Genomic DNA, 26640 nt, shown 5'->3' with positions numbered 1-26640 from the left:
TGGTGAATTCAGAGCCAAGCCACATCTACTGCAGTGACATTTCTAAAGCACCCAGGTGGAGCCTCTCCCTTGGGGCTCTGTCAGATGCCCCTTTCTGCCTGTGCCCTCCTTACTCAGCAGGACCTGGGACCAAGCTCCCATGAGGACCATGTAGACAGTTGATGGAAGGAGATTTCTCTCAGTCCTTTTAGGTGTTGCTGCATGCTCTGCTTTCCTCTTGCTGCCACCCCATTTACTTAGGGGCATGTTCAGCAGCATCAAGGGCAGAGCCTGATCTGCACAAGCTGAAAGGAAGTCCATGGATGTGACATTGGTTTGAGCAGAGTCTCCTCTGCCAGGATCTGAGGGGCTGGAGGGGATGAGGAGGATCACAGGTAGGCAGGAGGCTGACTCCTCTACCCATTTCTGCACAGCTGAGCATCAGCCAAGCTCCACCAGCATCAAGGAGGCCACAGAAGAACTGGAGGCCAGCCCAGTCCGTAGGGCCCTCGCCCGGTACCTCAGCGTCGCTGAAGGAGCCCCACAGCGCAAAGGGATCGTGCTCATCATCCATGGGGCACCCCTGGCAGGTACCTGAGCTGGAGCTCTTGGCTGTGAGGAGGGGGGAAGCAGGAGAGGCATGTCCTGGTGGAGCACGGTGCTGGGTTGAGCAGTTGAAGCGATGCAGGGGGAGGCACAGCTCTGCTGGGGTGGTCCCAGGCCCTCAGCAGCTGGTGCCAGTGGTGTGGCTCATCTGGTGTCCATGCAGCTGGGCTCTGGTTCCCCCCAGGAGGGTGACCATGTGCCCCTTGCTGCATGGCAGCACGGTGCCTGGTGTCCCTGTTGCCTGTGGAGCAGTGCCGAGCCCGGCCCGAGCCCTAAACTGTGCCCAGCTGCTGCCTGAGGCAACGCCAAGCGGCACAGGCCAGGGGATGGTCTGAGTGGTGGTGGCACAGGGCTCAGAGCAGCGCCCCAGGCCCAGGCTTGAAGTGGCTCCCTAAGGGAGGGATGAAGTCCTCCTCTGTTTGGGGAGCTCGCAGAGCCTGTCCCCGGCAAGCCCTGCGGCCGCAGGGGTCCCCAAGCAGCCTCCCTCTCTCTGCAGGCAAGACGTCGGCAGCGGCCGCCCTGGCCAAGCACTACGGCGCCGCCTGCCTGTCCCTGGACGCTGTGGTGAGCGAGGCCGTGGCGGCCGGGAGCAGCGCGGCAGGGCGGCGAGCCCGGGAGCTGTGCAGCGCCGCCGGCAGCCAGCAGAGCCTCCAGCAGGCACAGGATGGCCGTAAGGAGACAGGCTGGGCCCGGAGCAGCGCTGCTGCAGCCCCCGGGGCTGCCTGCTTCTGCTGGCTCCAGAGCAGTGGCACAGCCCCGGGGGCTCTTGAGGAGCAGGGGTGCAGCACAGAGCAGGGCAGAGCCCTTGCAGAGAGCAGTCCTGGGGACTCAGACGCCAGCCGAAGGGCTCATGCAAGGGCACTCTGCCTGCCCTGCCCTGCCCTTCTCTGCACAGCTTCCTTTGCTAGGGGTGGGGAAGCCCCCAGCATCTTTCTCAGAGCCTTTCCCTTGCCTGCGTGCAATCTCCACCCTGTCCCTCATGGCCATCAGGCAGAACTTCTGCCTGCTTTCAGCAGGCACAGCCCTCTGAAGTGGCTCCTTAGGCATGAGGTGACTGACTTTGTGGCTTCACAAGGCCAAGAGGAAGGGCAGGAGCTCCCAGAGGAGTCTGAGATGAGAGCCATGCTGTAGCTGAGCTCTTTTCTCCCGCGGTTTCCCTGGGGGTGCTGTCAGCTCCTGCAGCTCCTGCACACTGAGTTGTTTTCCACCTGAGTCCAAGCTCTTGGCGGAGCCTTTATGGGGCAGTGGGTAGCCCAGGCTCTGCTGGCTGAGGCCACAGCTTGCCTCTGCTTGGGCTACCTTGGCATTGCTCAGCTTTGAACCTGCCTGGGTTGAAAGCTGGTGGAAGGAAGAAGGGTCTGGGTCCCTGGCAGGGTTGTCTCCCGTGGAGATGGACAGCGGAGGTGGGGCAAGGCATCCAAACCTCTCTGGCTTGTAACTGCAGTGCCAGGTTGGTCTGTCCTGCCACAGGAAGAGGAGAGCAGGGAAGGAGCTGCTCCTGGAGAACAGCGAGTGCAGTGTCCCTGCCAGGGTGCCCACTGGGGTGGAAGGTGCTGGTGTGCTCCTCCCAGCAGCCCCCTGAGCCTTCTGGGCCCTCCGCAGGTGTGAGGGCAGCTGCTGCCCTCTGGCGGCGGCGCAGCACCAAGGCCAGGCCCCAGAGCTCTGTGGACAACGGCAGGCAGCAGCCCCTCAGCTCCCGAGGCCAGCCCAGAGCTGCGGCCGGCAAGGGGCAGGCTTCTGCTGAGAGACAGCTTCCGACGGAGTCCTCAGGCTCCCAGGTGAGGCATGGCCTGCCCTGGCTGATGCCAGGGAACTTTCTGTGACCTTTGAGCTGTTTTGGTCGGGATAGGACTCCAAGATGATCAAATCCAGCTGCTGACCCAGCACTGCCAGGTCACCACTACACCGGGTCCCTCAGCACCACATCTTTCTGGCTTTGCAGTCCCTCGGGGATGGGGACACCCCCCCTGCCCTGGGCAGCTGAAGATCAGGCTAGTCCAGGAGGCCTGGTCAGCTGCTTGTCCTTCCTGTGCTGTGTGCTGGTGCCAGCGCTGGGGGCTGCTGCTCCAGGGCTGTGCTCTGCAGGGTTGTCCCCCGGAGCCGCTGGCCTGCGCTTTCCTTTCAGTCCCTTGCTAGGGAGAGAGCTCAGCTCCAAGGCCAGCAGCTGGGATTGCCCAGGGGGTGCCAAGGGGGTTTATGTTGTGGTGATGTTCAGTGTGGTGCTGTTCAACGCTGCAGGGCTCCTCCGGCTCTCCTCTCATCTCTGCCCCTCCTGCACAGCCCTGGCTGAGCCCCAGCGGCAGCACGGTGGCAGAGCTGGGCCCGGTGAGCTGCGTGCTGCCCGAAGAGCTGCTGGTGGCCATCCTCTCTGAAAGGCTGCAGGTGCGTGGCCAGGGGGCAAAGGACACCTTCCTGCTGGAGAGGCACAACTGGGAGAGCAGGAGGAGTCCTGCTGTTGGAGGGGTCCTGGGCTCCTTGGGGGAAGCTGCAGATGCCAGCAGCTGGCAGGGCCGTGGGGACAGCTCAGAGCTTGGCACAGCTGCTTGGTGACCTTTGTCACTGAGTGGCCCAGAGCTGCAGCATGGCACAGCTGATTTTCTCTTGGCCTTTCTTCACAGCTGAGGGACTGCTCCCAGGGAGTGGTGTTTGATGGCCTGCAGAGCCTCTTTGCAGGCAGCACAGTGTCTGCTCTCCTCTGCCTGCTCAAAGCTGTTGGAAACCAACCTCGCATCTATTTTGTCAACCTGCTGCAGGATTTTGCCTCTTGGCAAGCCAGGCAGGCAGCTGCAGAGGAGCAGGAAGGTGAGAATCCTCATCTCCCTGCCTCCCAAGGCTTCTCTCCAGAGCCCTCAGCCCTGTCCACATGTGTCTGGTTCACCAGCAGAGCTGGTGAGAGGTAGTTTCAGGAAGCCTTCGACTTCCTGCCTTGGTGCAGCTCACTGTTGCTTAGAAGACAGCAGAGCTGAGGCTGGGAGACTTCTCTCAGTCTCCAGCACTGAAGCTTGGGCCCAGGTGCAAGCTGCTGGGGCTCAATGTCTGAGCAGCAGCCGGCTATGCACCATGCCTCTGTGCCAGACTGGTGCTGGTTTGGGGGTTCTTTGGAGCTGGGAGCAGGGCTGTGAGCTCCCTGCTGGCTCCTGGCAGGGCTGGGCCAGAGCTGTGGCTCCTCGCAGCTCCCCCAGCACAGCTCTGCTCTGTCTCTCCTCTGGTGCCTGCTGAAGGCTGGCAGCGGGAAGAAGCGGCCAGGAGGGAGGAAGCAGAGCTCTGGGAGCTGGGGGAGGAGGAGTTTGATGCCCTCACGGAAGAGCAGAAAGCTCAGCTGGAGAGCAGGATCCGACAGCTCCAGAGGGAGAGGAGGCAGAGGTCTGTAAGCCTTCTGTGGGGAGCTGCCCAGCACAGTGTCCCTGCAAGGTGTCCCTGCTCTGGGGACCTTGGTTGGGCTTGGGGAGGTTCCAGAGAAGAGGCCAAAAGTGTCCCTGCCGAGCGGCACAGGGATGCTGCCTTCCCCCTGCCTGGCTGCCAGCAGAGGAGAGACCTTCCTGCAGGGAGCTGAGAACATCTCCTCCTGCTGCTAGTGCTGAGGCCTCGGGCTCAGAGCCTGCTGCAGGCAGCTGGGCTCTGTGCTGGCCTTGCCCTTATGCTTCTGAGGGTCTCTAATTTCATGATGTTAATTCCCATCCCCTTCAGCCCTTCCTCACCTCAGCAGAGGGGCTGTGGTGTGGGTCTGTGTGAGGCACATCTCCCAGGACAGACAGCACAGGTTTCCCACAGTCCCAGCTGGCTTCCAGCAGGAATCCTGTTTGTTCAGAGCCTGTTTTGCAGGAGGGGAGCTGCTGCAGCCTTTGTTTTCTGACTGCTGTGGCTGTCCTCCATAAGGAGCAGGCCATGCCCATGGAGAAGGGCTGGACAAGCTGAGCAGAGTTGGCATCAGTGAGCATCTTGGGTGGGATCAGCAATAGTGTGGTCAGCAGGAGCAGGGAAGGGATTGTCCCCCTGTCCTGGGCACTGGGGAGGCCATAGCTCCAAGCCTAGATTCGGTTTTGGAAGGACACTGAAGGGCTGGAGTGTGTCCAGAGAAGGGCAATGAAGGTGGGGAAGGCTCTGGAGACTGCCAAACCCCTGTGGGGGTGGTGCTGAGGAGCATGGGTTAGTGGGCAGCTGGCAGTGCTGGGCTCCTGGTTGGACTTGATGATCTGAAAGATTTCTTCCATCCAAAGGGATTCTGTGAGTCTCTGATTCTGAGCACTGGTGCAGGGAGAACTAGGGGTAAGTGCTTGGTCAGCTGCTTTACTCGGGGAAATCAAGAGAGAGCTTCAGGCATCAGTGTGGAGTGATGGTGGAGCAGCCTTTGGCCGGTGCCTGGGGGGACCTTACTGGAGCAGCAGCAGGATTTAGCCCTTCCAACAGCAAAGCCTCACTGGGGCTGGCCTTGCAGACCCCCTCCCCCCTTTCCTCCCTTGGAATGTTCCCAGCCTCCCCAGCTTGAGGGAGATCCCTGGAGAGGTTGTAAGGGCTCTGCATGGGCTCAGGGTCAGTGGCTGAAGTGCAGGAGCCCAGGGCTCTGGTGGGGACTCTCAGAGCTGTTTTCCTTTTGCCTTGCTGCAGGGCGCTGCAGCGGCTGGCTGAAGAGCTTGAGGAGCAGCAGCAGGAGCTGCAGCACTGGAAGGAGGCAGAGGAGCTGAGGAAGTGGAAGCAGAGCAAGAAAGAGCAGAAAAGGCAGCCTCTGGTCAGGGAGGTGGGTGGCTGTGTGAGCAAGAGCCCTGGGGATCTTCCCGCTGAGCTGCAGCCCTGTTGAGAATGCAGCAGCCCCAGGCCGTGCTGGGCAGCCTGCTCCTGGCTGGGGCTGTGCTGGGAAACAACAGCTGGTGCCTGATGGTGCTGCTGCTTCACCAGGGGCTTTGCCACAGCTCTGGGGGTGAGCTGCTCTTTTGGGATCAGGCTGCCTTGGAGTCCTGGCTCCACACAACTCCAGACATGCCCTGGGAAGTCCTGGGTGGCTTTGGTCCAGCATTCCTCCCCACCCTGCTTGTGCCCTGCAGCTCTGAGCCAGGGCCTGCCTGGGAAGTGGGGTCTGCTCCTGCCTGCCTGGCAGGAGAGAGCAGCAGGACCCAGGTGTTTGTGAGCAGCCAGGCTTCCTAAAGAGTCAGGGGTACTCAGCATCCCCAGAAACGAGCCCCAAGGACTGCTCAGGAGGAAGGAGGGCTCTGGAGTTTCCTGCTGGGCTTGGGGCAGCTCCTATGTTGCTGACTGCTTGTGGGTCTGGCCCTGAGGGCTTTGGTTTCAGTTGAGCTCACCTGGGTACCAGCTGTGTTCTGGCCTGGGACTTGTAGAGCACCTGGCACAGATGATGCCTGGGCTGCTGTTGTAAAGATCATCAGTGTCCTGCAGCATTTGAGTCCTGCTTTGAAATGCTGATGGCTTTCTCCTGCTCCTCCTGCCCAGAGCATCAACACATCCAGCAGCAGCACCAAGCAGCTGAGTGTCAGTGAGCAGGCAGGCAAGAAGGGCTCTGCCAAGGAGGGCCCAGGCTCTGCTGCAGCTGGCAAGGAAGATGAGAAGAAGCAGAGCAAGCTTGCCCCGGCAGACACCTGCTCAGAGCTAGAAGCCCAAGAGCAAGGCCAGGCTGACAGCAAGAACTTGGCCCTGAGCTTTAAGGCCTATGAGGCATCACAGAAAGATGTGGCACGTGTTTTGTCATGCTGGGACAGGGTGCAGGGTGTCCTGCTGTCCCCTTCAAAGCAGGAAGCTCAGCAGCAAGCAGAAGATCAGCAGCAGCATTTATCCAGGCCCAGAAGGCAGAAGGCTAAAAAGAAGGAGCGTCAGGAGAGGCAGGAGAAAGAGCTCCTGGAGAAACTGAAGCCTCCTGAGGCCCCCAAGTTGTCTCAGCTGGAAGGGGGAGGTGCAGCAGGGTCAGCCAGTGGCCAAGAAGTCGGCGTGCCCTGCTTGGACATCGAGGTGCTGAGCTCTGCAGATGTGCTGAGCACCATCCTGGAGAGCAGGAAGCTGCCAGGGGCAGAGCAGGTAGGGCCCCACAATGCTCAGGTGCTGAGCCTGCCCCGTGGGGGCCCTGGGGCCTTGTGTCCCAGCGGGTGCCAAGGGCACAGAGCCTTCTCCAGGCTGCTGCTGCTGTCCCTCAGCAGCCTTGTGCTTTGGCTGGGGGCAGAGGGAGTGCTCTCTGTGCAGGCCTCCTGCCTGTCAGCTGCTCTGCCAGTCTGGGGAGAAAGGGGGTGCCAGGGCAGCCCCTGGGCTTTGCTCCCTTCAGCTGAGTCACTTGGGGCAGAGATTCCTCTGCAGGTGCCACCTGTAGTCCTGGCCCTGCTCTGGAGCCTGCTCCCCACCCTGGGCAGAGCAAGGGCTGTGCTCCACCTCAGTCAATCAGAGCTCCCTAACAGCTCAGTGTCTTTCAGGAGGTGTGAGGATAGAGGCCACAGGAGCATGACCAAGGTTTGCTCTTCTGCTTTAGGTGCTGGATGAGCTGGGCCTGGGTCCCTCAGGGCCCCCCATTCCTCCCCCTGCTGTCTACTCTGTGGTTCACTGCCCAGCCAAGCGGGAGGTGCCTGCAGAAGTCCTCCAGCACTTTGTGCTCCTGCCAGCAGCTGCCACAGGGCCAGAAGAGGAGGAGGCTCCTGAAAGTGTTGTGGATGTCCCCACTGTGCCCACAGTGAAGGTGCCAGGACAGGGACCAGGCTGGATGGGGGCAAAGGGGCAGGTGGGATGGAAAAGGGTGAGAGTGGCAGGGCAGTGAAGATGTGACAGGGCCCAAGCCTGCAGAGATCCCTTCTGGCTGTCCAGAAGAAAGAGCTCTGCTTGAAACACAGGGCCAGTCTGAGAGGAGAGGCAAAGCCTCAGCAGCAAAGCCTGCTCTGCCCCTCAAACCTTCAGCTGGGAGGTGCAAAGATGGAGAGGAGCTGGCACTGAGTGCTGAAAGCCCTATCCTGGGCTGATCCCCAGCAATGTGGGCAGCAGGTCAAAGGAGAGGCTTTTGCCCCTGTGCTGTGCTCTGCTCTGCTGAGAGCTCCCCTGCAGTGCTGGCTCTCAGGGCAGGTCTCAGCTGTCTTTCCCTTTGCTCTCTCCCTTTGGGGTGAAGACCTCAGAGGAGCAGGGCACCCCAGCCAGAGGCCATTGGAGAAGGGAGAAAGGCAGCAGCAGCCAGGAGGCTGTGAGGGGAAAGCAGAGCTCTGGCTGTGGCAGGAGAGATCTCCAGGGACCAGCCACAGGACCCCCCAGCCGTTCCTCTGAGGGGGACCAAAGGCACGTGGACACCCTGCCCCCCCCAGAGAGCTGTGCCAGGTGAGCTGTGAGGGAGGAGGGATCCCTCTGCTTCAGGGCCAGCTTGCCAAGGAGGTTTCCCACCCCAGCTCCACCATGGCTCCTCCTGCTCTCCTTTGCTCCTCAGCAGTGCCTGAAGGTTCCTCTTTCCCTGCCAGGCTCAGCAGCTACCGCTGGGTAGTGCCTGCCCAGGGCCAGGTGGTGCTGCAGGTCCACTTCAGCTCCGCGCTGCTGGGCAGCTTTGAGCAGAGGCTGCACTTCGAGCTGCTGGGCACCAAGCGCCCCTACCAGCTGCACTGCAGGGGCACCTGCCTGTACCCCAGCATCAGCCAGGAGCCACGGTAAGGCTGGCCCCTGGGGCCGTCCCGCTCTGCTGCCCCTGAGCTCAGAGCTGAGACTCTGCCCCTTGTGCCCCTGGGACCTGCCTGAGCCCCCCAGCATCTCTTGCCGTGCTTGGAGCTGGGCAGCGGTGCTGTGCCTCAGCCAGCACTAAGAGTTCAGCCTTTGGGAGCAGGTTTTGTGCTCAGAGAATCTCCCAACTCTTCCTTCTCTCTGTGCCAGGGAGGTGTTTCCTCGCTGCAGGCAGAGCAAGGCAGCTGATGCCATCATCTCCAAGCAGTATGTCCTGAGCACGGGGATGTTCCACTTCGGGCCGCTGCTGTGTGCCAAGGCAAGAGACAGGTAGGTGCTGCCCAGCCCCCAGCTGTGCTGCTTGCAGGACCTTGTGCTTCCAGGAACATGCACCCAGGGGCACGATTCAGGGCAGGCCCGGGCAGAGAGCTGGGAGTTTGGTGGCTTCGAAGGAGCACAGCTGTGGCAACTTGAGCACCTAGCAGGCACAGGAGTGCTGGGGGGGATGGAGCTGATCTTCCTGCCCCCTGGGGGCTTTGGTGGCCAGAGCCAGGTGCTGCTTGCGGCCTGAAAGCAGCTTGGGGTCACTTGTCAGCCCCCATCTCAGCTTCAGCAGCTTTGTGCTGTTTGTTTCAAGTGCTGGGAGCTCTGTGGGTCAGCCTGAAGGAGCAAAGGAAGTTTTTCTGCTGAGGGACTGGAAACCCTCCGTGAAATCTGCAGTGTCAGCAAGACTTGATGGTTGGAGCTGCTGTTGGGGGACAAGCACCTGCAGGGCAGGGCAAAGGGGATTTCCATTTTCCTGATCCTCACTGCTGGATAGAGTCTGGCCTTAAAATAATGTCCCTGTAGCTGCTGGCATCTTTCTGGTTTTCACTTCCCTCTTCTTTCAGCACTAGAAATGGAGGTTTGTCTGCAGGGGAGCTCTGGAGAGCTGGTGGCATTCTGACACCCCAGGGAGGTTAAATCAAAAGAGTTTAAAAACCAAAAGAGGATTTGGCCAGGCTGAGGCATTGCCTTTTTTTGACCTTTTCCCACCAACCTCTGTCCCACACCTGAACCAGGAGGTGTTTGTTAACTCTGGGATTCCTCTTGGGAAGGAATCCTTTTGCTTTCCCGCCCTCAGCCTCAGGCTCACCCAGGAGCTGGGCCCAGGCAGTCTCCTGGCTGCTTTGGAAGAGAGAAGCTGAGCTCTTGCCACACTTTCCTGGGAAGCCTGCAGGGAGGGAAAGCCAGCAGAGGAGGGGAGGAATCCAGGTGCCTGCTGTGCTTCTGTTTTGCCAGGCACCTTTGAGGTCCTGGTTTGTAGAAGGCCTCTTGAAGTGGCCTGTGCACACCTCTGGGATGGAGACACCAAGTGTGGGCTGGGCATCCAAGGAAGCAGGGAATGAACACAGGCAGCATGCAAGGTGTCCCTCCCACATGATCCTTTCTCTCAGGCTGCTTGACAGAGCTCCCCTGCAGCCTTTGCCCTTTCTGTGGCCAGGTCCAAGGCTGTGCTGCAGGATGACAACTGCGAGCAGCTCTCCATCTGCAATGTCAGCCCCTGGGAGGCAGAGGTGCACTTCTCCTTTGAGCGGGGTGGCAGTGGGGGCACCTTCCTCTTGGAGCCTGCCAGCATGCAGCTGGGACCTAAGGAGAAGCAGGTAGGAGACAGGCAGGTGGGCCAGGGAGCAGCAGCAGAGCCCAGGAGCTGCCCCTCCTGCTCACTGAATGTTCTTCTGTGCTTCTCTTTGTGGGGCTGGGGCCAGGAGCTGAGCATCTGGGCATACCCCACTTCACCTGGCCTGGTGGAAGACAGCCTCATCTGCTGCATCAAGGGCAACCCAGAGCCAGTGGTCTTCCACCTGTGCTGCCAAGGGGTGCAGGTGAAGCTGGGGGTCAGCCCCAAGCAGCTGCATTTCAACAGGGTGCTTCTGCACAGGTCAGTCAGGCCAGGGGCACTCTGCTGGGGGTGGCTCTGCTGCAGCTTCCCTTTCCTCAGCTTGGAGGCTGGGCCAGCAGCCCTCTTGCTCCCAGCACTTGCCAGCCTCTTGCTCACCGTTCCTTGCTGGCTGGGATGTCCCATGACAGTCCCCAGCTCTAGCCCCCCAGCAGTGGGTGCCCTGATGCATTTGCTTCTCCTCTGCTGGTGCAGAGAGAGTGGCTCTGGCTCTGGCTCTGCCTGCTGTTGGATCCCCTTCTGCCACCAAGCTCTCCCTAGGGGCCTCCCCTCTCAGGCTTGTGGCAAAGAGCAAAACCTGCAGGGTGGTTTCAGCCCCATGGGGAGGGCTGCTGCCAGCGGCAGGGCTGCCGCTGTGCCCCTCAGCAGCTGGCACTGAGCCTTGGTGTCTCCGCAGCGAGCACAGCAGGAGCCTGCTGCTGCGGAACAGCTGCCCCCTGCCGGTGGCCTGGAGGCTCAGCGGGCTGGAGAGCCTCGGCGAGGGCTTCTCGGTGTCGCAGAGGCAGGGCACGGTCGGGCCCCGCTCGGAGCTGGCCGTGCAGCTGTGCTTCAGGAGCACCAAGGCTCTCGGCGTGGAGAAGAAGATCCGCTTGGAGGTGAGGGCACAGGGCCCTGCCTGGCAGAGCTGGGCAGAGTGCTGTGGGCCCTGGGGGATGGAGGCTGTGTCTGAAGGCAAAGAGGGCCAAAGGATGAGCCCTGAGGAGATTCCTTTGAGCCCACATTGTCTGGGCCCTTAGCACCAAGGGACCCTCACTGAAGGATGCTGCTTAGGAATACCTCAGTGCTGAGCAAGAGCTGAGGGTGGGGGGCAAGAAGCTGGAGCCAGGCAGTGGTGCCAGCACAGAACAAGGGGGAAGAGGCAGGAACTGGAAGCCAGGAGGCTCCAACATCTTTGGTGTGAGGGTGCTGGAGCCCTGGAGCAGGTTGCCCAGAGAGGTTGTGGAGTCTCCTCCTCTGGCTATTAAGGCTTTGTTCCCTGGGGTTTAGAGGCTGCATTGCAGTGAGGCTGCTGCCTGCTAAGAGAGAGTTGGCTGTCATTGCCACCTGCTCTGGGACACCTCAGGACTCTTGTGGGTGTTTGTACATCACACTGCCTCCCAGGCTGGGTAAAGACAGCTGCTAGAGACAAGGACTCCTCTTGTTTAGCAGGAACACTGAGGAGAATGACTTTAGGGTTTGCTTCTTGCTGCCTCAGGTTTCAGATGCAGAGAATGTCCAGGGTGTTGTTCAGGTGGAGAACATTGAAGTTGTGGCTGAGGCCTACGAAGTTGCTCTGAACATCACCCTGCCTGAAGGTCAGTGGCTGGCCCCAGAGCAAAGGAGTTCAGCTGCATTGCACTGCTGGGGCAAGTGGGGGATGGGATGGGGTGGGATGGGATGGGGTGGGGTGGGATGGGGTGGGATGGAGTGGGACAGCAATGCAGGCCTGGCATGGATCCATGGCACAGGTCTCTTGCCAGCTGTGTGGAGTAAAGCACTGTCAGGTCACACAGTGCCTTGCCTCTCTCACACCTTGAAGTGTGCCCCTTTGAAACACCAGGGGTGGGAACAAGCAGCTGGCAGTTCCTGAAGGCTCAGTACAGCACATCAAGTGGTTGATCTGTGCTTGGAAGCAAGGAGGTAGAGGCTGAGCTCCTTGGCTGCTAAGCCCTGCAGATCCTCTCTGAGTAAGAAGAGCAAAGGGCAGCAAAGCAGCCAGAGAAACCTTGCAAGGCTGGAGACTTGCTGAGCAGAGCTTTGTCCCACCTGAGCTCTCCCAGTCTCTGTCTCCTGACTGGGTGCAGCCTGCAGCAGCTCCAGCATCCTCCCCATCCCTTCCCTCGCTCTGGGGGTGTCCTGCAGGTGCAGATGGCTGTGTGAACTTTGGAGTCCTGGAGGTCCTGGGGAGTGCCAAGCAAGTGCTGACCCTGAGGAACCAAGGGCAGTGCAAGCTTGCATACAGGTTGGTCCAGCTGCCTGCTCTGGGAGTGCCTGGGGCCAGCACCTGCCCAGGCCTGCAGTCTGCTCCTGTGGCTAGAAGCTGTTCCCATGCTGGCTGCCTCATGGTGTGTGTGACCACTGGGACTGTCCTGAGCTCCAGGCTCCATTTGCATGGAGAATCCAGCCCCAGCCCAGCAGTTCTGCACAGCTCAGCAGGCACCACAAGGAGAGCCCCTGGGCTCTGGGGTGCAGTAAGAAGAGTGTGGCCAGCAGGTCAGGGGACATTCTCCTCTGCCTGTCCTCTGCCCTAGGGAGACCACCTCTGGAGTCCTGGCTCCAGCTCTGGGCTCCTCAGTGCAAGAGGGAACCACTGGAGAGAGTCCAGCAGAAACTAGAAAGGTGCTGAGGGGCCTGGAGCAGCTCTGTGAGGAGCAAAGGCTGAGAGCCCTGGGGCTGCTGAGCCTAGAGAAGAGCAGCCCCAGAGGGGAGCTGAGCAATGCTCAGCAGGAGATAAAGGACCTGTGGCAGGCAAGAGGTTGGAGCCAGACTCCTGACAGTGGTGTCCAGGGACAGGCCAAGGGGCAGTGGGCACAAACTGGAACCCAGGAAGTTCCATCTGAGCAGGAGGAGAAACTTTGCTGTGAGGGTGCTGGAGGCCTGGAGCAGGCTGCCCAGAGAGGTTGTGGAGTCTCCTTCTCTGCAGAGATTCCAACCCCCCCTGGCCCTTGTGCTCCTGGGCAAGCTGCTGGGGGTGCCCTACTTTAGCAGGGGGCTTGCACCAGATGATCCCCAGAGGTCCTTTCCAAACCCTCCCATGCTGGGGGTCTGGGATTTTGTGCCCCTGAAGTTGAGGCCAGTCCCTGCTGAGCTCTGTTGCTGTCCTTCCAGGGCTAAGTCCTTTCTCTTCAGGAGACTCTTTAGAGGAGGAATGAAAACGCTGGGGGTGGAGGGGAGCTGCCAGCACTCAGCACTGCCTGGCTCTGCCAGGGCCTGGGGCTCCTAAGCACAGCAGAATTCTTTGGTTGGTTTTTACTGGTTCCATGCCAGGTCCTGGCTGTGCTGCTGGCCCCTGGGCTGTTCACTGCAGAGATCTTCTTCTCCTTCCCTCCCCAGGTTCAGGCTGCGCCCCACAGACCCCGGAAGCCGTGACCTGGCCTCCCACCTCACTGTGCAGCCCCAGCAGGGCCTGCTGCCTGCCTCTGAGCATCCTGTCCCTGTCCAGCTGCTCTTCCACCCCCAGAGGGAGATCAGCATTGAGGACAAAGCCATCCTGCTGTGCCAGGTGAGCTGCCTGGGGCAGGCAGGGTGAGCACAGCTGGGCTGAGGGGGTCAGGAGGACATGGCTGTGCTGGAAAGCAAGCTTTAGCTGGGGAACCTTCTGTTATTTGCACACAGCAAAGGCTTTCAGAAGCCAGCTCTGGCCCTTCCAGTGCTGGAGGGGGCCAATCCAAAAGCTGGGGAGAGACTTTGGATCAGGGCCTGCTGGGACAGGACAAGGGGTGATGGTTTGAAACTAAAAGAGGAAGATTCAGCCTGGATAGGAGGAAGAAATGTCTGACACTGAGGGTGGTGCCAGCCTGGCCCAGCTTGGCCAGGGAGGTGGTCATTGCCCCATCACTGGGAGCACTGCAGGTCAGGTTGTTTGGAGCTCTGAAGCACCTGCTCTGCCCTCAGGTGTTCCTGCTGACTGCAGGAAAATTGAAGCAATGACTCCTCCAAGCCAACCCATTCCATGATTCTAAGAGGGGCTGAAAATGCAGTTCTGGAGAAGGACTTCAGAGCAGGGGGATGAGCTGATGGGCACCTGGGCTGTGGCCACAGGCCAGAGCCAGAGGTTGGGCTCTGCTGGATTTACCAAGGCCTGCCCTGGTTGCAGGTGCTGGAGCCCAAGCTGAGGGCAGGAGGGGAGCCCATTGCCAGCATCCCAGTGAGGCTCTCAGCCAGAGCTGTCTTCAGCCAGTACAGCATCAGCCCTGCGGCGCTGCTCGACTGCGGGGCCATGGCCAGCGGCACCAGGAGGGCCTGCAGCTTCCTGCTGCAGAACAGAGGCCTCCTGCCCTTCCAGTTCCTCATCTGCAGAGCAGAGCAGGCTGCAGCTGAGCCCACAAAGAAAAGGTGAGAAGGCCTGCAGCAACCTTCCTGCTGGAGGAGGCCCCACAGCAGGGCTGGCGTGTGGCAGGCAGCCAGGACACACAAGCAGGCTGCACTGTGAGTCCTGGGGCCAGGTTTGGGCCCCTTACTCCAAGAGCATTGAGGTGCAGGAAGGTGGCCAGGGAAGGACAACAAAGCTGGGGAAGGGTCTGGAGCACATGGGCTGTGAGGAGCAGCTGAGGCACCTAGCATTGTTTAGCCTGGAGAAGAGGAGGCTGAGGGAAGCCCTTCTGGCTCTCTACAACTCCCTGAAGGGAGGCTGGAGCCAGGTGAGGTTAGTCTTTTCTCCCAAGGAACAACTGCTAGGACAAGAGGACACAGCCTCAAGTTGTGCCAGGGGAGGGTTAGGCTGCACATGAAGAACAATTTCTTCCCCTTGAGGCTTGTCAAGGCCTGGCCCAGACTGCCCAGGGCAGTGGTGGAGTGCCTGCTCCTGGAGGGGTTTCAGAGCTGTGGAGAGGTTGGTGCTGGTCTCCTCTCACAGGTAATTAGTGACAGGGAAAGAGGGAATAGCCTCAAGCTGTGACTGGGTAGGTTCAGACTGGGCATTAGGAAAAACTGTGTCCCAGCAAGAGTGGTCAGGAGAGGAATGTGCTGCCCAGGGAGGTGGTGGAGTCACCAAGCCTGGCTGTGTTTGAAGGTCGTTTAGATGTGGTGCTTGGTCTGTTCCAGCCCCAACACCTCTGTGACTCTGTGAGGTGTGGTGCTGAGGGCCATGGCTTAGTGGTGACCTGTAGTGCTGGGGTCAGTCTTGGCCTTGCTGACCTTAAAGGTCTCTCCCAACTAAACAAGTCCATGTTCTGTGAGCCCTGGGTTATTGTCTGCCTGTGCAGTTGGCTTGTGAGCAGGGAGGAGAGAGATGCCAGAGAATCCTCCTGCTCATCCTCATGCAGCTGCTGCTGGAGCCCATCTGCCCATCAGCTACAGCCACAGGTGGTGCAGGGGGCTGTGAAGAGCAGGAGGACTTTCTTCCCTGGGGAGGAAGGGTTGGCTGTGGAGAAGGGCAGGAGGAGCTCAGCCTGAGGGATGTTCTCTGCTCTCTCCTCTGGGTGCACATCAAAGGAAGTTCTCCGACTCCCACAAGCAGGGGAGCTCCAGTGGAAGGTCTGCTGCAGCCAAGCAGAGCAAGCCCTTGCTGCCAAAGGAAACCAAGCCCTCCGTGAAGGTGGGTGGCTCCTGCTCCCCAGGACAGGCTCCTCCCCTGCTGTGCCCAGGCTGGGGGCTTGTGCCCACGGCATGGGACAGGGGCTGCATGGGGGAGACCCATCCTCTGCCAGCCCTGAGCAGAGGAAGGAGCTGCTCAATGCTGTGCTCTTGCTCAGCCCTGGAGCTGTGGGGCCAAGGGGAAGGGATCTGTACCTGGGAGCTGCTGGCCAAAATAAGGCTGTGAGTGCCACAGCTGTGGAGTGTCCCTGCTGAACTCCCAGTCCAGGGACAGGAGATGACCTTGCCTTGCCTTCTGCCCAGTCTGCTCTCCTCTCTGATGGTTTCTCACAGTTCTCTCTGCTCTCTTGTTTCACATTGGAGGCTGAAGGACCCCAGCTCCCACCTTCACCCTTTACAGCCCAACTCCTTTCTCTAAGCCACTCAGGCTAGGCCTGCACATCTCCTTAGCTTGTTCCTCTCATCCTGGGTTGTGCTCTGGGCCGTGGTGTCATCCCTGCCTGCCCTGGGCCCAGCTGGAGGCCAAGGCCCAGGGTCCTCCTTGCTGGGATGCTCAGAGTGAGGCTGTTTGCCATCAGCCTCTGCTGGGACTCTTTCTGCAGGCTCGCCTCACCCTGGGCATGTTCACAGTGTCCCCTGCCTTTGGCTCCATCCTTCCTGGGGAGCAGCAGCTGGTGACAGTAGATTGTGCTGCGGAGCTGCCAGGGCCGTGCCAGGAGCAGCTGCTCATCGACATCAGCAACAGAGACCCCAGGGACAACCCTCTTGGCATCCCCTACACCCTGCTGGCCGAGTCCTGCCTTCCAGGTGAGTGCTGCCCACGGGTTCCTGTGGCCAGGCTGCTGCTGCTCGGCACCCAGCCTCAGTCCTGGGACAGAGCAGACAGCCTGAGCCTGACGTTGCATCTCTCTGCCAATCCTCAGAGGTTCTTGCCAAGCCCACCAGTGGGAGAGGCTGGGAGGGATGCATGGAAGGATCAAAAGAAACCCTTTCAGACTGAGGGTGCCTGAGCTCCATCCTCACAGGCAGCTCCCCCACCCAAGGCTGGGGTTTGCAGCTCCCTGGGCAGAAAGAGCTTCTCAGAGGCCAGCAGGGGCAGGGCAGGTCAGCAGGAAGGATTCTCCATCCTCAGCCCTCCCTCTGCTCTGCTCACAGCATTCGTGGCTGATGACCTTGAGGCCATCTTTGAGGGGCATCAGATCTGCAGCAGCAGCAACCTCTGCCAGGTCCTCCAGACAGTGCAGGAGCAGCAGGGGGTGTTCCTCACAGATGAGAACAAGTTCATCTTCACCAACGTCCTGGTTGGGCACCAGGCCACGGCACGCTTCAAGATCTGCAATGTGAACAGAATCCCCTGCCATGTGCTCCTCTCCATCAAACCCAGCCCCAGCAAGGTAAGAACAGGAGGCCTTGGGGAGTCTCTGAAGGCTGTGTGGCATCTGCCTTGTTCTCCAGCTTCCTTGCTTCCTTTTGCCCAGCCTAGTGCAGCTCAGGGCAGGTGAGAGCTGGGCTGCATTCAGTGTGTCTCAGGCAAGGTTTTAGCTCCAGGCCCCTGGGGCTTTGGAGTGAGACCTGAGCCCTTCTGAACATCTCTTGGAAGCACAGGCAGAGGAGGAGCTTTTCCTCAGCTTTGAGCCAGGGCTCCAAGCAGACCCTTTTGGGGTGGGCTTGGTCTCCTCTCAAAAGGAATAAGTGCTAGGACAAGAGGACATGGCCTCAGGTTGTGCCAGGGGAGGGTTAGGTTGGACATGAGGAGCAATTTCTTTCCCTTGAGGGTTGTCAAGGCCTGGCCCAGGCTGCCCAGGGCAGAGGTGGAGCCCCATCTCTAGAGGGATTTCAGAGCTGTGGAGCTGTGGTGCTGAGGGCCATGGTTTGGTGGTGACCTGGCAGTGCTGGGCTTAGAGTTGGACTTGATGATCCTAAAGGTCTCTTCCAACCAAAGCCATTCTCTGCTTTCCTTAGGCTCCCTGCTCTTTGCCCCTTCTCTTTAAAGGCCAGGGGCAGGTTCTTTGCAGGGTTCTCCATGCAGTCCCCACTTCCCATGTGTGCTGGAGGTCTGAGCAGCGCTGAAAGCAAGCTTTGCACTCCTGGGCTTGATGGCAGCCCCCTGGGGCAGCACTGCTTTGGATTCCCCCCCGAGACAGATGGAGCCTGTCTAGGGAAGCCAGAAGGGGGCCACACTGTCTGGGGCTGTTCCTCATGATCCTTGTATGGGTGAGACAGCAGCACATGGAGAAAAGTTGCCTCCTAACAGCCTTCTCTGGGCTTCCCCAAGCTGAAGAGCCACTCTGGCCAGGTGTTTGAGGTGGATCCTGTCCGGCTGTCCGTGCCCAGCTGCTCCCAGGCCTTTGCCACGGTCACCTTCACTCCACGGAAGGTGAAGAGCTACCATTGCACTTTTGAGGCCTCCCTCGATGTCCACACAAGGTAACTCACCTCAGGAGAGCTTGGGAGGGGACCTTCCTGAGAGCTTCTAGCTCTTTGAGTAGCCTTGGGTAGAGTACTCGGCGTTACAGCATCCCAGCAGGGAGGGGCTTGGAAGGGAGCTCTAGGGATCATCCAGCCCCACCCCCTGCCTGAGCAGGGCACCCACAGCAGCTTGCCCAGGATCCCCATGGCCAGGGGACTGTGGAATCTCTGCAGAGAAGACTCCCCAAGCTCTCTGGGCAGCCTGCTCCAGGGCTCCAGCACCCTCACCTCCAGGATCCCCTCTGGGGCTGCCCTTCTCCAGGCTCAGCAGCCCCAGGGCTCTCAGCCTCTCCTGCTGACAGAGATGCTGCAGAGAACTCAGAAGCTGTAGCTGCGAGATCCAGCAGAGCCGGGGAGTCAGTGCCCTGCTGTAGCCTGCAGCAGTGCCTGTGAGGGCAGTGGGACACTGACACTGGCCCAGGGTGCCCAGAGAGGTGGGGAATGCCCCATGCTTGGAACCATGCCAGGTCAAGTTGGCTGGGGCTCTGAGCAAACTGCTGGAGTTGCCAAGGGCCCTGCTGCCTGCAGGGGGCTTGGACTGGATGAGCTTTCAAGGTCCCTTCCAAGCCAAAGCATTCCAGGATTCTCTGATGCCAAGGAGCCAACAGGGAGTGGATGAATCAGGAAGCAATGGAGCTGTGTGCAGCTTCAGCTGAGCTGGAGAATGCCAAGGACAGAGGATTGTTTCCATGCCCTGAGCCAGCTGCCCTTGTTGCCTCCTTGTTCCTGTGCTCAGGAGGTGATCTGGTGGATCTCCTGGGGTGCATGAAGATCTTTGATGCTAAAGGAGCCCCTCTAAAAGACCCCAGCTCTTCTGCCCTAGGCCCTGTGTGTGTCCTGGGCCTGCCTTGCCCTTGCCCAGCCCTTTAGTAGCTGAGCTGGGACTGGATCCATCAGTCTGCTGCCCTAAGGAGCAATTCCTGCTCTGAGCCTCTGTGGAGATCACCTTCCCTGCTGGGGTCACTGATTTGCCCCTTCTGCCTTGGAGACTTTTCCATGCTCTGCTCATGCTCCTTGCTTCTGTCTCACCTCAGCACAGCCAGGGAACCTGCCCCATGGCCTCTGTCACCTCCTCATGTCTCTGCTGCCCTGCAGGGCTCCTCTGAGTGGAATGGTTTGAACTGGTGCTCTGGGAGGCTCTGGCTCTGCAGAGCAGATTCCTCTTGGATGGGACTGGGAGGAGAGGGGCAAGGGGGAGCTGTGTCCTGGGGGCCAGGAGCCCCAGGCAGGGGAAATGCAGCAGGTGGCCCTGGCTCCACTGCTTGCCAAGTGAGCAGTGGCTCTGCTGCCCCTCTCCTGCAGCCCTGCAGCAGTGAGAGCACAGAGCCTGAGCTTTGAGATCAGCGGCGAGGGGAAGCTGCCGGAGGTGAGGGTCCTGCGCCCGGCGCTGAAGGACAGGAGAGGGAACCCCCTGCTGCTCTTCAGGAGGCTCCTGCTGGGGGCCTGGGAGAAGCTGCCCCTGGTCCTGCAGAACTCTGGCCCTGTCCCTGCCCAGGTGAGCAGCTGCTGAGGGAGCTCTGCTCTGGGAACAAGGCTGCTGCTGGGCAGGAGAGGGCCCAGCGCAGCCGGTGAGGGTGGGCAGGGGCCCCACTGCTCTGCAGGTGCCCTTGGAGCCCAAAGGAAAGCCTTGGCTTGTGCTCAGAGCCCCTCTGTGGCAGGAGGACGACCTCCTGAGCTTCTGCTGTGGCAAAGCAGTGGGCAGAGGCTCGTGCCTCAGCAGCCCTTCACTTTTGCCTCCACCTCCTTTGCAAGCTCTGCTGCTGTCCTTGCCAGCCTTGAGCCAGCCCTGGGCTTTGTGTTTTCCCTGCCTCAGGGAACAGCCTGGGAAGGGGCCTCAGAAAGTCTGTTGGAAGCCCCTGGCTGACTTCTGCTTGCCAGGAAGGGAGTTCCTCTGGGAAAGGGGATTTTGGGACCTTCTCAGGGAAACACAACTCAGAGAGTCAGGCTGGAGCCTTCCTGTCCTGCCTGCTTCTGTTTCCATCCCCTCCCAGTGTCTCTGGATGCCTGGCTTTGGGCTGGTTTCGCTCCAGCCTTGTGCTCAGAGCTGTGTTGGAAGGGGGGCAGCGTGCTGGGCTGCCCGTGGTGGAACAGCAGCAGTGTGGGCTCAGGCCCTGGGCCATGCTGTGCCCACCCCAGTCTGGTCCTGCTCTTTTCCCAGGTGCTGCTGGACCTGCTGGATGAAGAGGGAGTTTTCTTCTTGAAAGCCAGGCCCAGCACCAAATGCCTCTACCAAGCTGTGGGCATGAAGGACTCTGCTGGGGAAGGTGAATTCATCCCCCATGAAATGTGGTCACTCACAGAGGGAAAACTTGTGTCCTGCTGCTGGCTTGGCCAAGCAGCAAGCAGCTGTTGGCCAGAGCTTGTGTCCTGGGGCTCTCTGGGGCTTTTGCACATGGACTCTTTGCAGGGTTGATTTCTACCTGGCAAGCTCTAGGAAGCTTTTCCATTCTTATGGAGGTGGTGGGTTGAGTCCTGGGGGGGGTAACACCACTTCAGTGGAGCATCTGAGGTCTGTGCTGCATATGGGGAGTCCCCAGCCTGAAGGGAGGCTGCCCCTGAGCTCACAGCCAGCCAGCAAAAGCCCAAAGCACTCTGACTCAGCTCTGCTTAAGGCAGGAGCTATCTGGCTGCAGTTTGAGCCAGAGCTGAGCACTGAGCTGAGCTTAAGACAACTAACAGGGATGGCCCTGGTAGTGTCACAGCTTTGTGACCATGGGAGGAGGGTCTGGAAGCACTGGTGAGCCAGGCTGTGCTTAGAGACAGCTGGTTTTCAAGCTCCTGTTCCTTTTCTGGAGCATGGAAATGTTTGCAGTGCCTCACCTGTCCCTGGTGTCCATCTCTGTGCAGAGAGGAAGCCCCACACTGCTTCCCTGCTCCTGCAGCGTGGGCAGACAGCAGAGTTTGAGGTGGTTTTCAAGCCCACCCTGGCCCAACGCCTGGAAGGGAAGCTCCACCTGTCCGTGCTGGACAACCCCTCTGAGACCACCATCAGGCTGCTGGGGGAAGGCTATGAAGCTGACTTCACCCTGGACAACATCCAGGGACTAGTGGCAGACAGGGAGGAGCAGAAGCTCCCTGAGAGCAGCCTGGAGGAGGACAGCCTGGAGGGTAAGAGGAGAGGCTGCCAGGGTGTAGCAAGGAACCTCCAGGGCTGGGCACACCTTGTGGCAGCACAGGGCTGGCCCAGATTTAGCAGCCAGCTGCTGTCACCTTTTGTAGCCTGCAGAGCAGCCTTGCTTGGGAGCCCCAGGGCAGGTGCCCTGTCAAGGGAGAAGTTTGCAGGCCAGCAGGGAGGGCTCAAAGGAAGCAGCTTTTGATTGAGGAGCTCTAAAAGGAGGTCTGCCAGCCCATGGGGTGCTGTGAAGAGCACATCTGATCATTTGTGTCCTCTCTGGGTGGACTGCTTGGTGGCTAAGGAATTGGTTGGATAGTCACAGCCAGAGGATAGTGATCAACAGCTCAATGTCCAGATGGAGACTGGTGTCCCTCAGGGGTCCATGCTGGGCCCAGAGCAGCCCTGCAGAGAAGGACTTGGGGGTGCTGGAAGGTGCAGATCTGGAGGTGAGCTGGCGCTGTGATCTCAGCCCAGGCCCAGACATGTCCTGGGCTGCATGTCCCAGGGGAAGGAAGGCTTGGAGAAGGTAGAGCTGGAGTCCTGTGTGTCTGTGGGGGGCAGAGGGCTCTCCCCTCATGCTGAGAGCTCTCTCTCTCATTGCCAACAGCTGACCCAGGGGATCACATCCAGTTTGGGTTCTGTCCCGTTGGCACCCCCTGCACCGTGACCTTCACCATCGCCAACCGCAGCAGGGGGCAGGCCCTGCGCTTCCAGTGGCTGCCTGAGCCTCCCTTCCACTTCTGCCCCCAGGTGAGCTTGGTTGTCTCTGCTTTTCCCTGCTGCTCACACCCTGCCTGGCAGCTGTCTGGGAGCCACCATGGAGCAGTGAGAACCCCTTTCAGTGCCACCTAGGAGATGCCATCCCTGGCTTTGCTGGGGCCAGAAGAGCTCCGTGTTGTGGGACATGGCATCTTTTGGTGGTGTTCTTCTCCATCAAAACCCAGATAAATCCTCAGTAAGATGCAGTTTGACACAATCCCAGCATGGTGGGAGTTGGAAGGGACCTCTGGGAGTCATCTAGTGCAACCCCCCTGCCAAAGCAGGGCACCCACAGCAGCTTGCCCAGGATCACAATGGCCGGGGGGGTGTGTTTGAATCTCTGCAGAGAAGGAGACTCCACAACCTCTTTGGGCAGCCTGATCCAGGGCTCCAGCACCCTCACAGCAAGGAATTTTCTCCTCTGGCTCAGATGGAACCTCCTTGGTTCCAGTTTGTGCCCCTTGCCCTGTCCCTGGGCACCACTGAGAGGAGTCTGGCCCCATCCTCTTGTGCCCCACCTTCTAGCTCTTGATAAGCTTTGAGAGATTGTCTCTCAGGCTGCTCTTCCCCAGGCTCTCAGCCTCTCCTCACAGAGGTGTTGCTGGCACAGCTGCTCCCCACGCCCACAGCCTGTGATCCCTTGCCAGTGATCCCAGGTTGGTCTTGGCTCTCTGCTTCTCCCTAGGTGGGACACCTCCATGCTGGCTGTGTGAAGGACATCACAGTGACCTTGCAATCAGAAGTTGAGGTCACCTTTAAAAAGCACCCAGTGAAGTGTCAGGTGTCCAGGATCTCCTTCCAGCTGCCACCAGAGGAGGTCCCTGACTGGGATGACAGCCTGCATGCCATCAAGTGGGTGGATACCACAAGGGCCCCAGGTGCCACCTGGCCTGTCAAGAAGAAGGTGAGAAGCACAGCAGCAAAAGCTCCCTGAGCTGCCACAGGAAGGTCTGCTGATGGCAGCAGATCTCCATCTCTGCTGGCTGAGCTGCTCCTCCTGACAGTGAATCCATCCCTGAATGGGAACCAGCAGGATGTGTTAGAGGAAAGAATGCTGCTGAGGGATCTGAGGGCTCAGACAAGATGGGGAAGTCTCTTGGACAAGAGAGGCCAACCCTAAACCAAGAGCTGAAGTGTTGCAGTCTGTGTTGGATGGGAGCTCACAGTTTTGAACCCACTTGCACAGCATGGTGGGGGTTGGAAGGGACCTCTGGAGGTCATCCAGTCTCAACGCCCTGCTAAAGCAGGGACACCCACAGCAGCTTGCCCAGGATCACAATAACCAGGGGGGGTTGAGATCTCTGCAGAGAAGGAGACTCCACAGCCTCTCTGGGCAGCCTGCTCCAGGCCTCCAGCACCCTCACAGCAAAGAATCTTCTCCTCCTGGTCAGATGGAACCTCCTGGGCTCCAGTTTGTGCCCCTTGCTTCTTGTCCTGTCACTGGGCATGACTGAGAAAAGAGTCTGGCCTCATCCTCTTGCCCCCCAACCTCCTGCCCCCCACTTTAGCTGTTGGTCAGCACTGAGCAGATCTCCATTCCCTGGAGTTCAGATCTGGTTTAGATTCAGTGCCTTTGAACTCCCAAGGAGTTGAATCCCCTGCTTCTTGTTTTGGCTGCAGAGCAGCAGTAGCAGCACTCTGCTGTGTGTGCTGCGGAGCCCCCCAGCACCCTGGGGCTGAGCTTTGAGCGTTGTCTGCACTGAGCAAGGCAGCAAAGCTGGCCAAGGGTCTGGAGAGCAGGGCTGATGGTTGGACTCGACAATCATCCAGGTCTTTTCCAACTCCAACACCCTCTGCTGTTGGCTGTGGGGATCTCAGCAGCAGCTTCTGCTTTGACTTTCCTTGCCCAACACACTTCTCTTGGGTGATGGCTCTGCCCCAGCTGCTGAACCACTGCAAGACCTGGAACCCAAATCGTTTTGCCTAGCAGAGGCAGAGCAGTCAGAGACTTTCCAAATGAGTTCACTCCCACCCCCGAATGCCCCTTCCCAGCCCCCAGCAGTGTGGTGGCTGCCCCACACCAGACATCTCTCCGGAAAGTCCTTTGTCCTAAAAAGAGTTTCCGGAGCTGTTCATTCTTGGGGTTCTCCACCCACAGCCTCCAGGAGGGAAACTGCAGGCCACTAGGTTTATAGGGGCCAGGAAAAGCAAGGTCAGGCACTGGTACCCAGTGGCAGTTCCCACGTGTGTGCTTGCAGTGCTGGCGCTGCTGGCTTTGGTCAGCAGGTGACACACAGCCTACAGCAGAAGGGTCTCCTGCTGCCGTCTTCATGGGATGAGCCATGGGAATGTCCTTCCTAGCCCCTCTGTGTGGCTGCTGTTGGAGGCTCCCTGATCAGCCTGGCACTCAGGGCCCTGCTCAGTGACTCTTCTCTTCTCTTTGCAGGTGCTGGAGCCAGAGGCAGAACCAGCTCACACTGTCTTGGAGAGCAGCAGCCGTGAGGTGCACATTTTCCTCAGCGCTGTTGTCACTGGCTCAGAGTGTGATGAAGAGGTTATTAATTAATATGAAACACAGAAATATTAATGTTATTAATTATTAAAATAATTAATAACCACAATTTGATGTACATATTCTAGTGCACAGCTGTGCAATACATCCCAGAAGTGGTTTAGTATTTATCATTTGGACTCCATTGGAATATTTACAGAGTTAATTTCTATGAATCTAAAGAAGGGTGCAATTCCACTGCTTGTCCACCAGATGGCGGGTTGATGGGACATTGGCAGCTGCTTAACTATATAGAGAGACATTACAATGCATCAGAGGTGACTTTGCTAGACGTGGGTGCTTTGAACCAAATGTTAATGAGTAAGTGGAAAGCACGGGGGAAGATTCACTGTGTCCTTTGTTGTAGCAGTCTGCTGTCACCGGGCTGGCTCCTGACTGGTGCAGACGGTGACAGTGGGGGGCAGCCTTCTCCCTCCCACGGCAGCAGAGAAGAGATGGAATGGAGGCTAGCTGGCAGGCAGGTTCCCTTGGCAGGACTGTGGCGGCTCCCTTCAGATGGCAGGGAGCGGTCCTGTGGGATCGGCCTGGCAGGGCCGGCAGGGCTGGTCCCAGGACGGGGTCGGCCCTGTGGCAACGACCTACGGGGCCGGCGTGGACAGCCCTGGGGAGGAAGTGCGGCTGCATGAAGCGGCGACTTCCCCTTTGCTTGGCTCGAAGGTGTGGACGGGACCCTATCGGAGTGGTCCCAGCTTTGGAGCACAGGGCATGGACTCCTCTTCTCTCCCACAACAGTGGCATCATGCAGGCATGCGATGAAGCACTGGTCCTGCTTGCTGAGCTGACACCCAGGGTTGTGCAGCTTGTTAGTCTGCTGCTTAAGGCTGAGGCAGATGTTTGGACTGCTGGACTCGGCTAGTCTCTTCCCTGGCAACTGGGCAGATCTTACCCTCAGGGGTCCAGTCCTCTTGAAGACATGGCAGGGTCTTCTGGCCTGTGAGACTGGTAATACAAGGCTGTAGCTTCTCAGGCGCTCAGCGTATGTCACTCCTCTGGAGATACTCTCAGGGCCAAGGCTCAACAGGCCTGCCTGGATGCAGGCTTAAGAGCAAGGCTATGGCATGAGGTTAGGCTGGAGCAAGGAGAGAGAGCAAAGTGAAAGAGGGCAACGTATTTACAAGTTGGGGTAATACTTACAGGTTTCTTGCGGCTAGACTTGGCCAATGGGCATGCCGTAAACAATCGGCTGCAGCCTACAGGAAGCATGAAGCTAGAATGATGCCATACTTGGTATTAGCACCAGCATCCCCTGCCATGGGTGTGTGCGGTGGGCTGTGCTGCCTCGGCCTTTGTTCCCCTCATGAAAGGAGAGGGAACTTGTCCGCATGCTGGGACAGGTTTCAGTATCTGGGCATAATTCTGGGCATAATGTGCCTTCACCACACTGAGCTCCACCCCTTCTAAACAATTCCAGTGGCTGCTGATACTATCCATCTCATCTAAAACAACAGCTACAATGAGTAAATAAAGTTCACAGTCCATTCTGGATACTTTCCGATGGAGATGATTCAGGAGTCCAGAAACCAGGCACCAAGAAAACAGAAAACAGTTTGTCTCTCTGCATTGCAGCAAAGAAAAGGAGCAGGGACTCTCAGGTGACTCAGGGCTCTCAGGGCTCTTAGGGTTCGTGCTCCGTAGATGCCTCATGGATTACTCCTTTGGGCACAAGGTTGTATCTGTACAACACTCTGAATTGAAACTCTCTCAGCTAAAGTTGGATTTCTTTGGGGAATGCACTGAATTTCTCCATTCTCTTGCATTACCCAATAAGTGTGACCAGGACCTTCAGCAGAAACCAGCCCTTAGACAGGTTTGGCCTCTCCTGAAGGAGAAAATATCCAAAGAGTTTTGCCTAACAGATCCTTTTCTCTAACAACAGGAACTCTATCACCTTCTACCTTTCGGGACAAACCTGAGTGTGCAGGTCCAGCTCCATTCACTGAGCCTCTGCTATTTACCAGCCAGGTTGCTGCTGCTAGATGTTTCTCCCAGAGTGGTCTTCAGCAAACTATTGTAGTGCTCAATCTTCCCTGCAGCTGGCGCAGAGTAGGGGATGTGGAACATCCACTCCATGCCTGCTCTGTGGCCCAGTTCTTCACAAGATTGTTTTTGAAGTGAGTTCTGTTGTCTGACTCAATCCTCTCTGGAGTTCCATGTCTGCACAGGATTTGTCTCTGCAGACCAAGAATGGTGTTAGGTGCAGTAGCAGGAGGTACAGGATGAGTTTCCAACCATGCAGTGTTTGGCTCTACCATAGTAAGAGGGGATTGGATGTCTAGTCATGGGGTCTGTGGTGACAGGCTGGACTGGATGATCTTTGAGGTCTCTTCCAACCTTGGTGATCCTGTGACACTGTGAAGCAATATTCAGGCCGGAGATTGTGAGCCTGGGAGGAAGGTCTGGAAGCAT

General features: G+C 58.8%; 1 protein-coding gene across 1 annotated transcript in view; it reads left to right on the top strand.

Moving 5' to 3' along the window:
* LOC137458143 (hydrocephalus-inducing protein homolog) overlaps positions 1-24234 on the top strand; it is a 66062-nt gene extending 41828 nt beyond the window's left edge. Inside the window, exons 34-62 of the mRNA XM_068169827.1 lie at positions 414-569; positions 1082-1255; positions 2188-2363; positions 2866-2967; positions 3204-3387; positions 3807-3948; positions 5191-5320; positions 6028-6606; positions 7049-7252; positions 7673-7875; positions 8013-8195; positions 8416-8535; positions 9689-9848; positions 9954-10126; positions 10542-10740; positions 11340-11439; positions 11987-12086; positions 13178-13346; positions 13941-14179; positions 15278-15380; positions 15982-16186; positions 16535-16773; positions 17655-17806; positions 19151-19343; positions 20007-20112; positions 20696-20956; positions 21571-21713; positions 22408-22626; positions 24109-24234. Coding sequence (XP_068025928.1) covers positions 414-569; positions 1082-1255; positions 2188-2363; positions 2866-2967; positions 3204-3387; positions 3807-3948; positions 5191-5320; positions 6028-6606; positions 7049-7252; positions 7673-7875; positions 8013-8195; positions 8416-8535; positions 9689-9848; positions 9954-10126; positions 10542-10740; positions 11340-11439; positions 11987-12086; positions 13178-13346; positions 13941-14179; positions 15278-15380; positions 15982-16186; positions 16535-16773; positions 17655-17806; positions 19151-19343; positions 20007-20112; positions 20696-20956; positions 21571-21713; positions 22408-22626; positions 24109-24228 — 5234 coding nt within the window. The 3' untranslated portion in view covers positions 24229-24234. The remainder of the gene's footprint in view (positions 1-413; positions 570-1081; positions 1256-2187; positions 2364-2865; positions 2968-3203; positions 3388-3806; positions 3949-5190; positions 5321-6027; positions 6607-7048; positions 7253-7672; positions 7876-8012; positions 8196-8415; positions 8536-9688; positions 9849-9953; positions 10127-10541; positions 10741-11339; positions 11440-11986; positions 12087-13177; positions 13347-13940; positions 14180-15277; positions 15381-15981; positions 16187-16534; positions 16774-17654; positions 17807-19150; positions 19344-20006; positions 20113-20695; positions 20957-21570; positions 21714-22407; positions 22627-24108) is intronic.
* The last annotated feature ends 2406 nt before the right edge of the window (positions 24235-26640 follow it).

This window comes from Melanerpes formicivorus, unplaced genomic scaffold, assembly GCF_026170545.1.
Source record: "Melanerpes formicivorus ecotype bairdi unplaced genomic scaffold, bMelFor1.0.p_v2 SCAF_225, whole genome shotgun sequence".
NCBI classification, from domain to species: domain Eukaryota; kingdom Metazoa; phylum Chordata; class Aves; order Piciformes; family Picidae; genus Melanerpes; species Melanerpes formicivorus.
The sequence above is the reverse complement of the archived record's forward strand: the minus strand, read 5'-3'. Positions and strand labels throughout refer to the sequence as shown.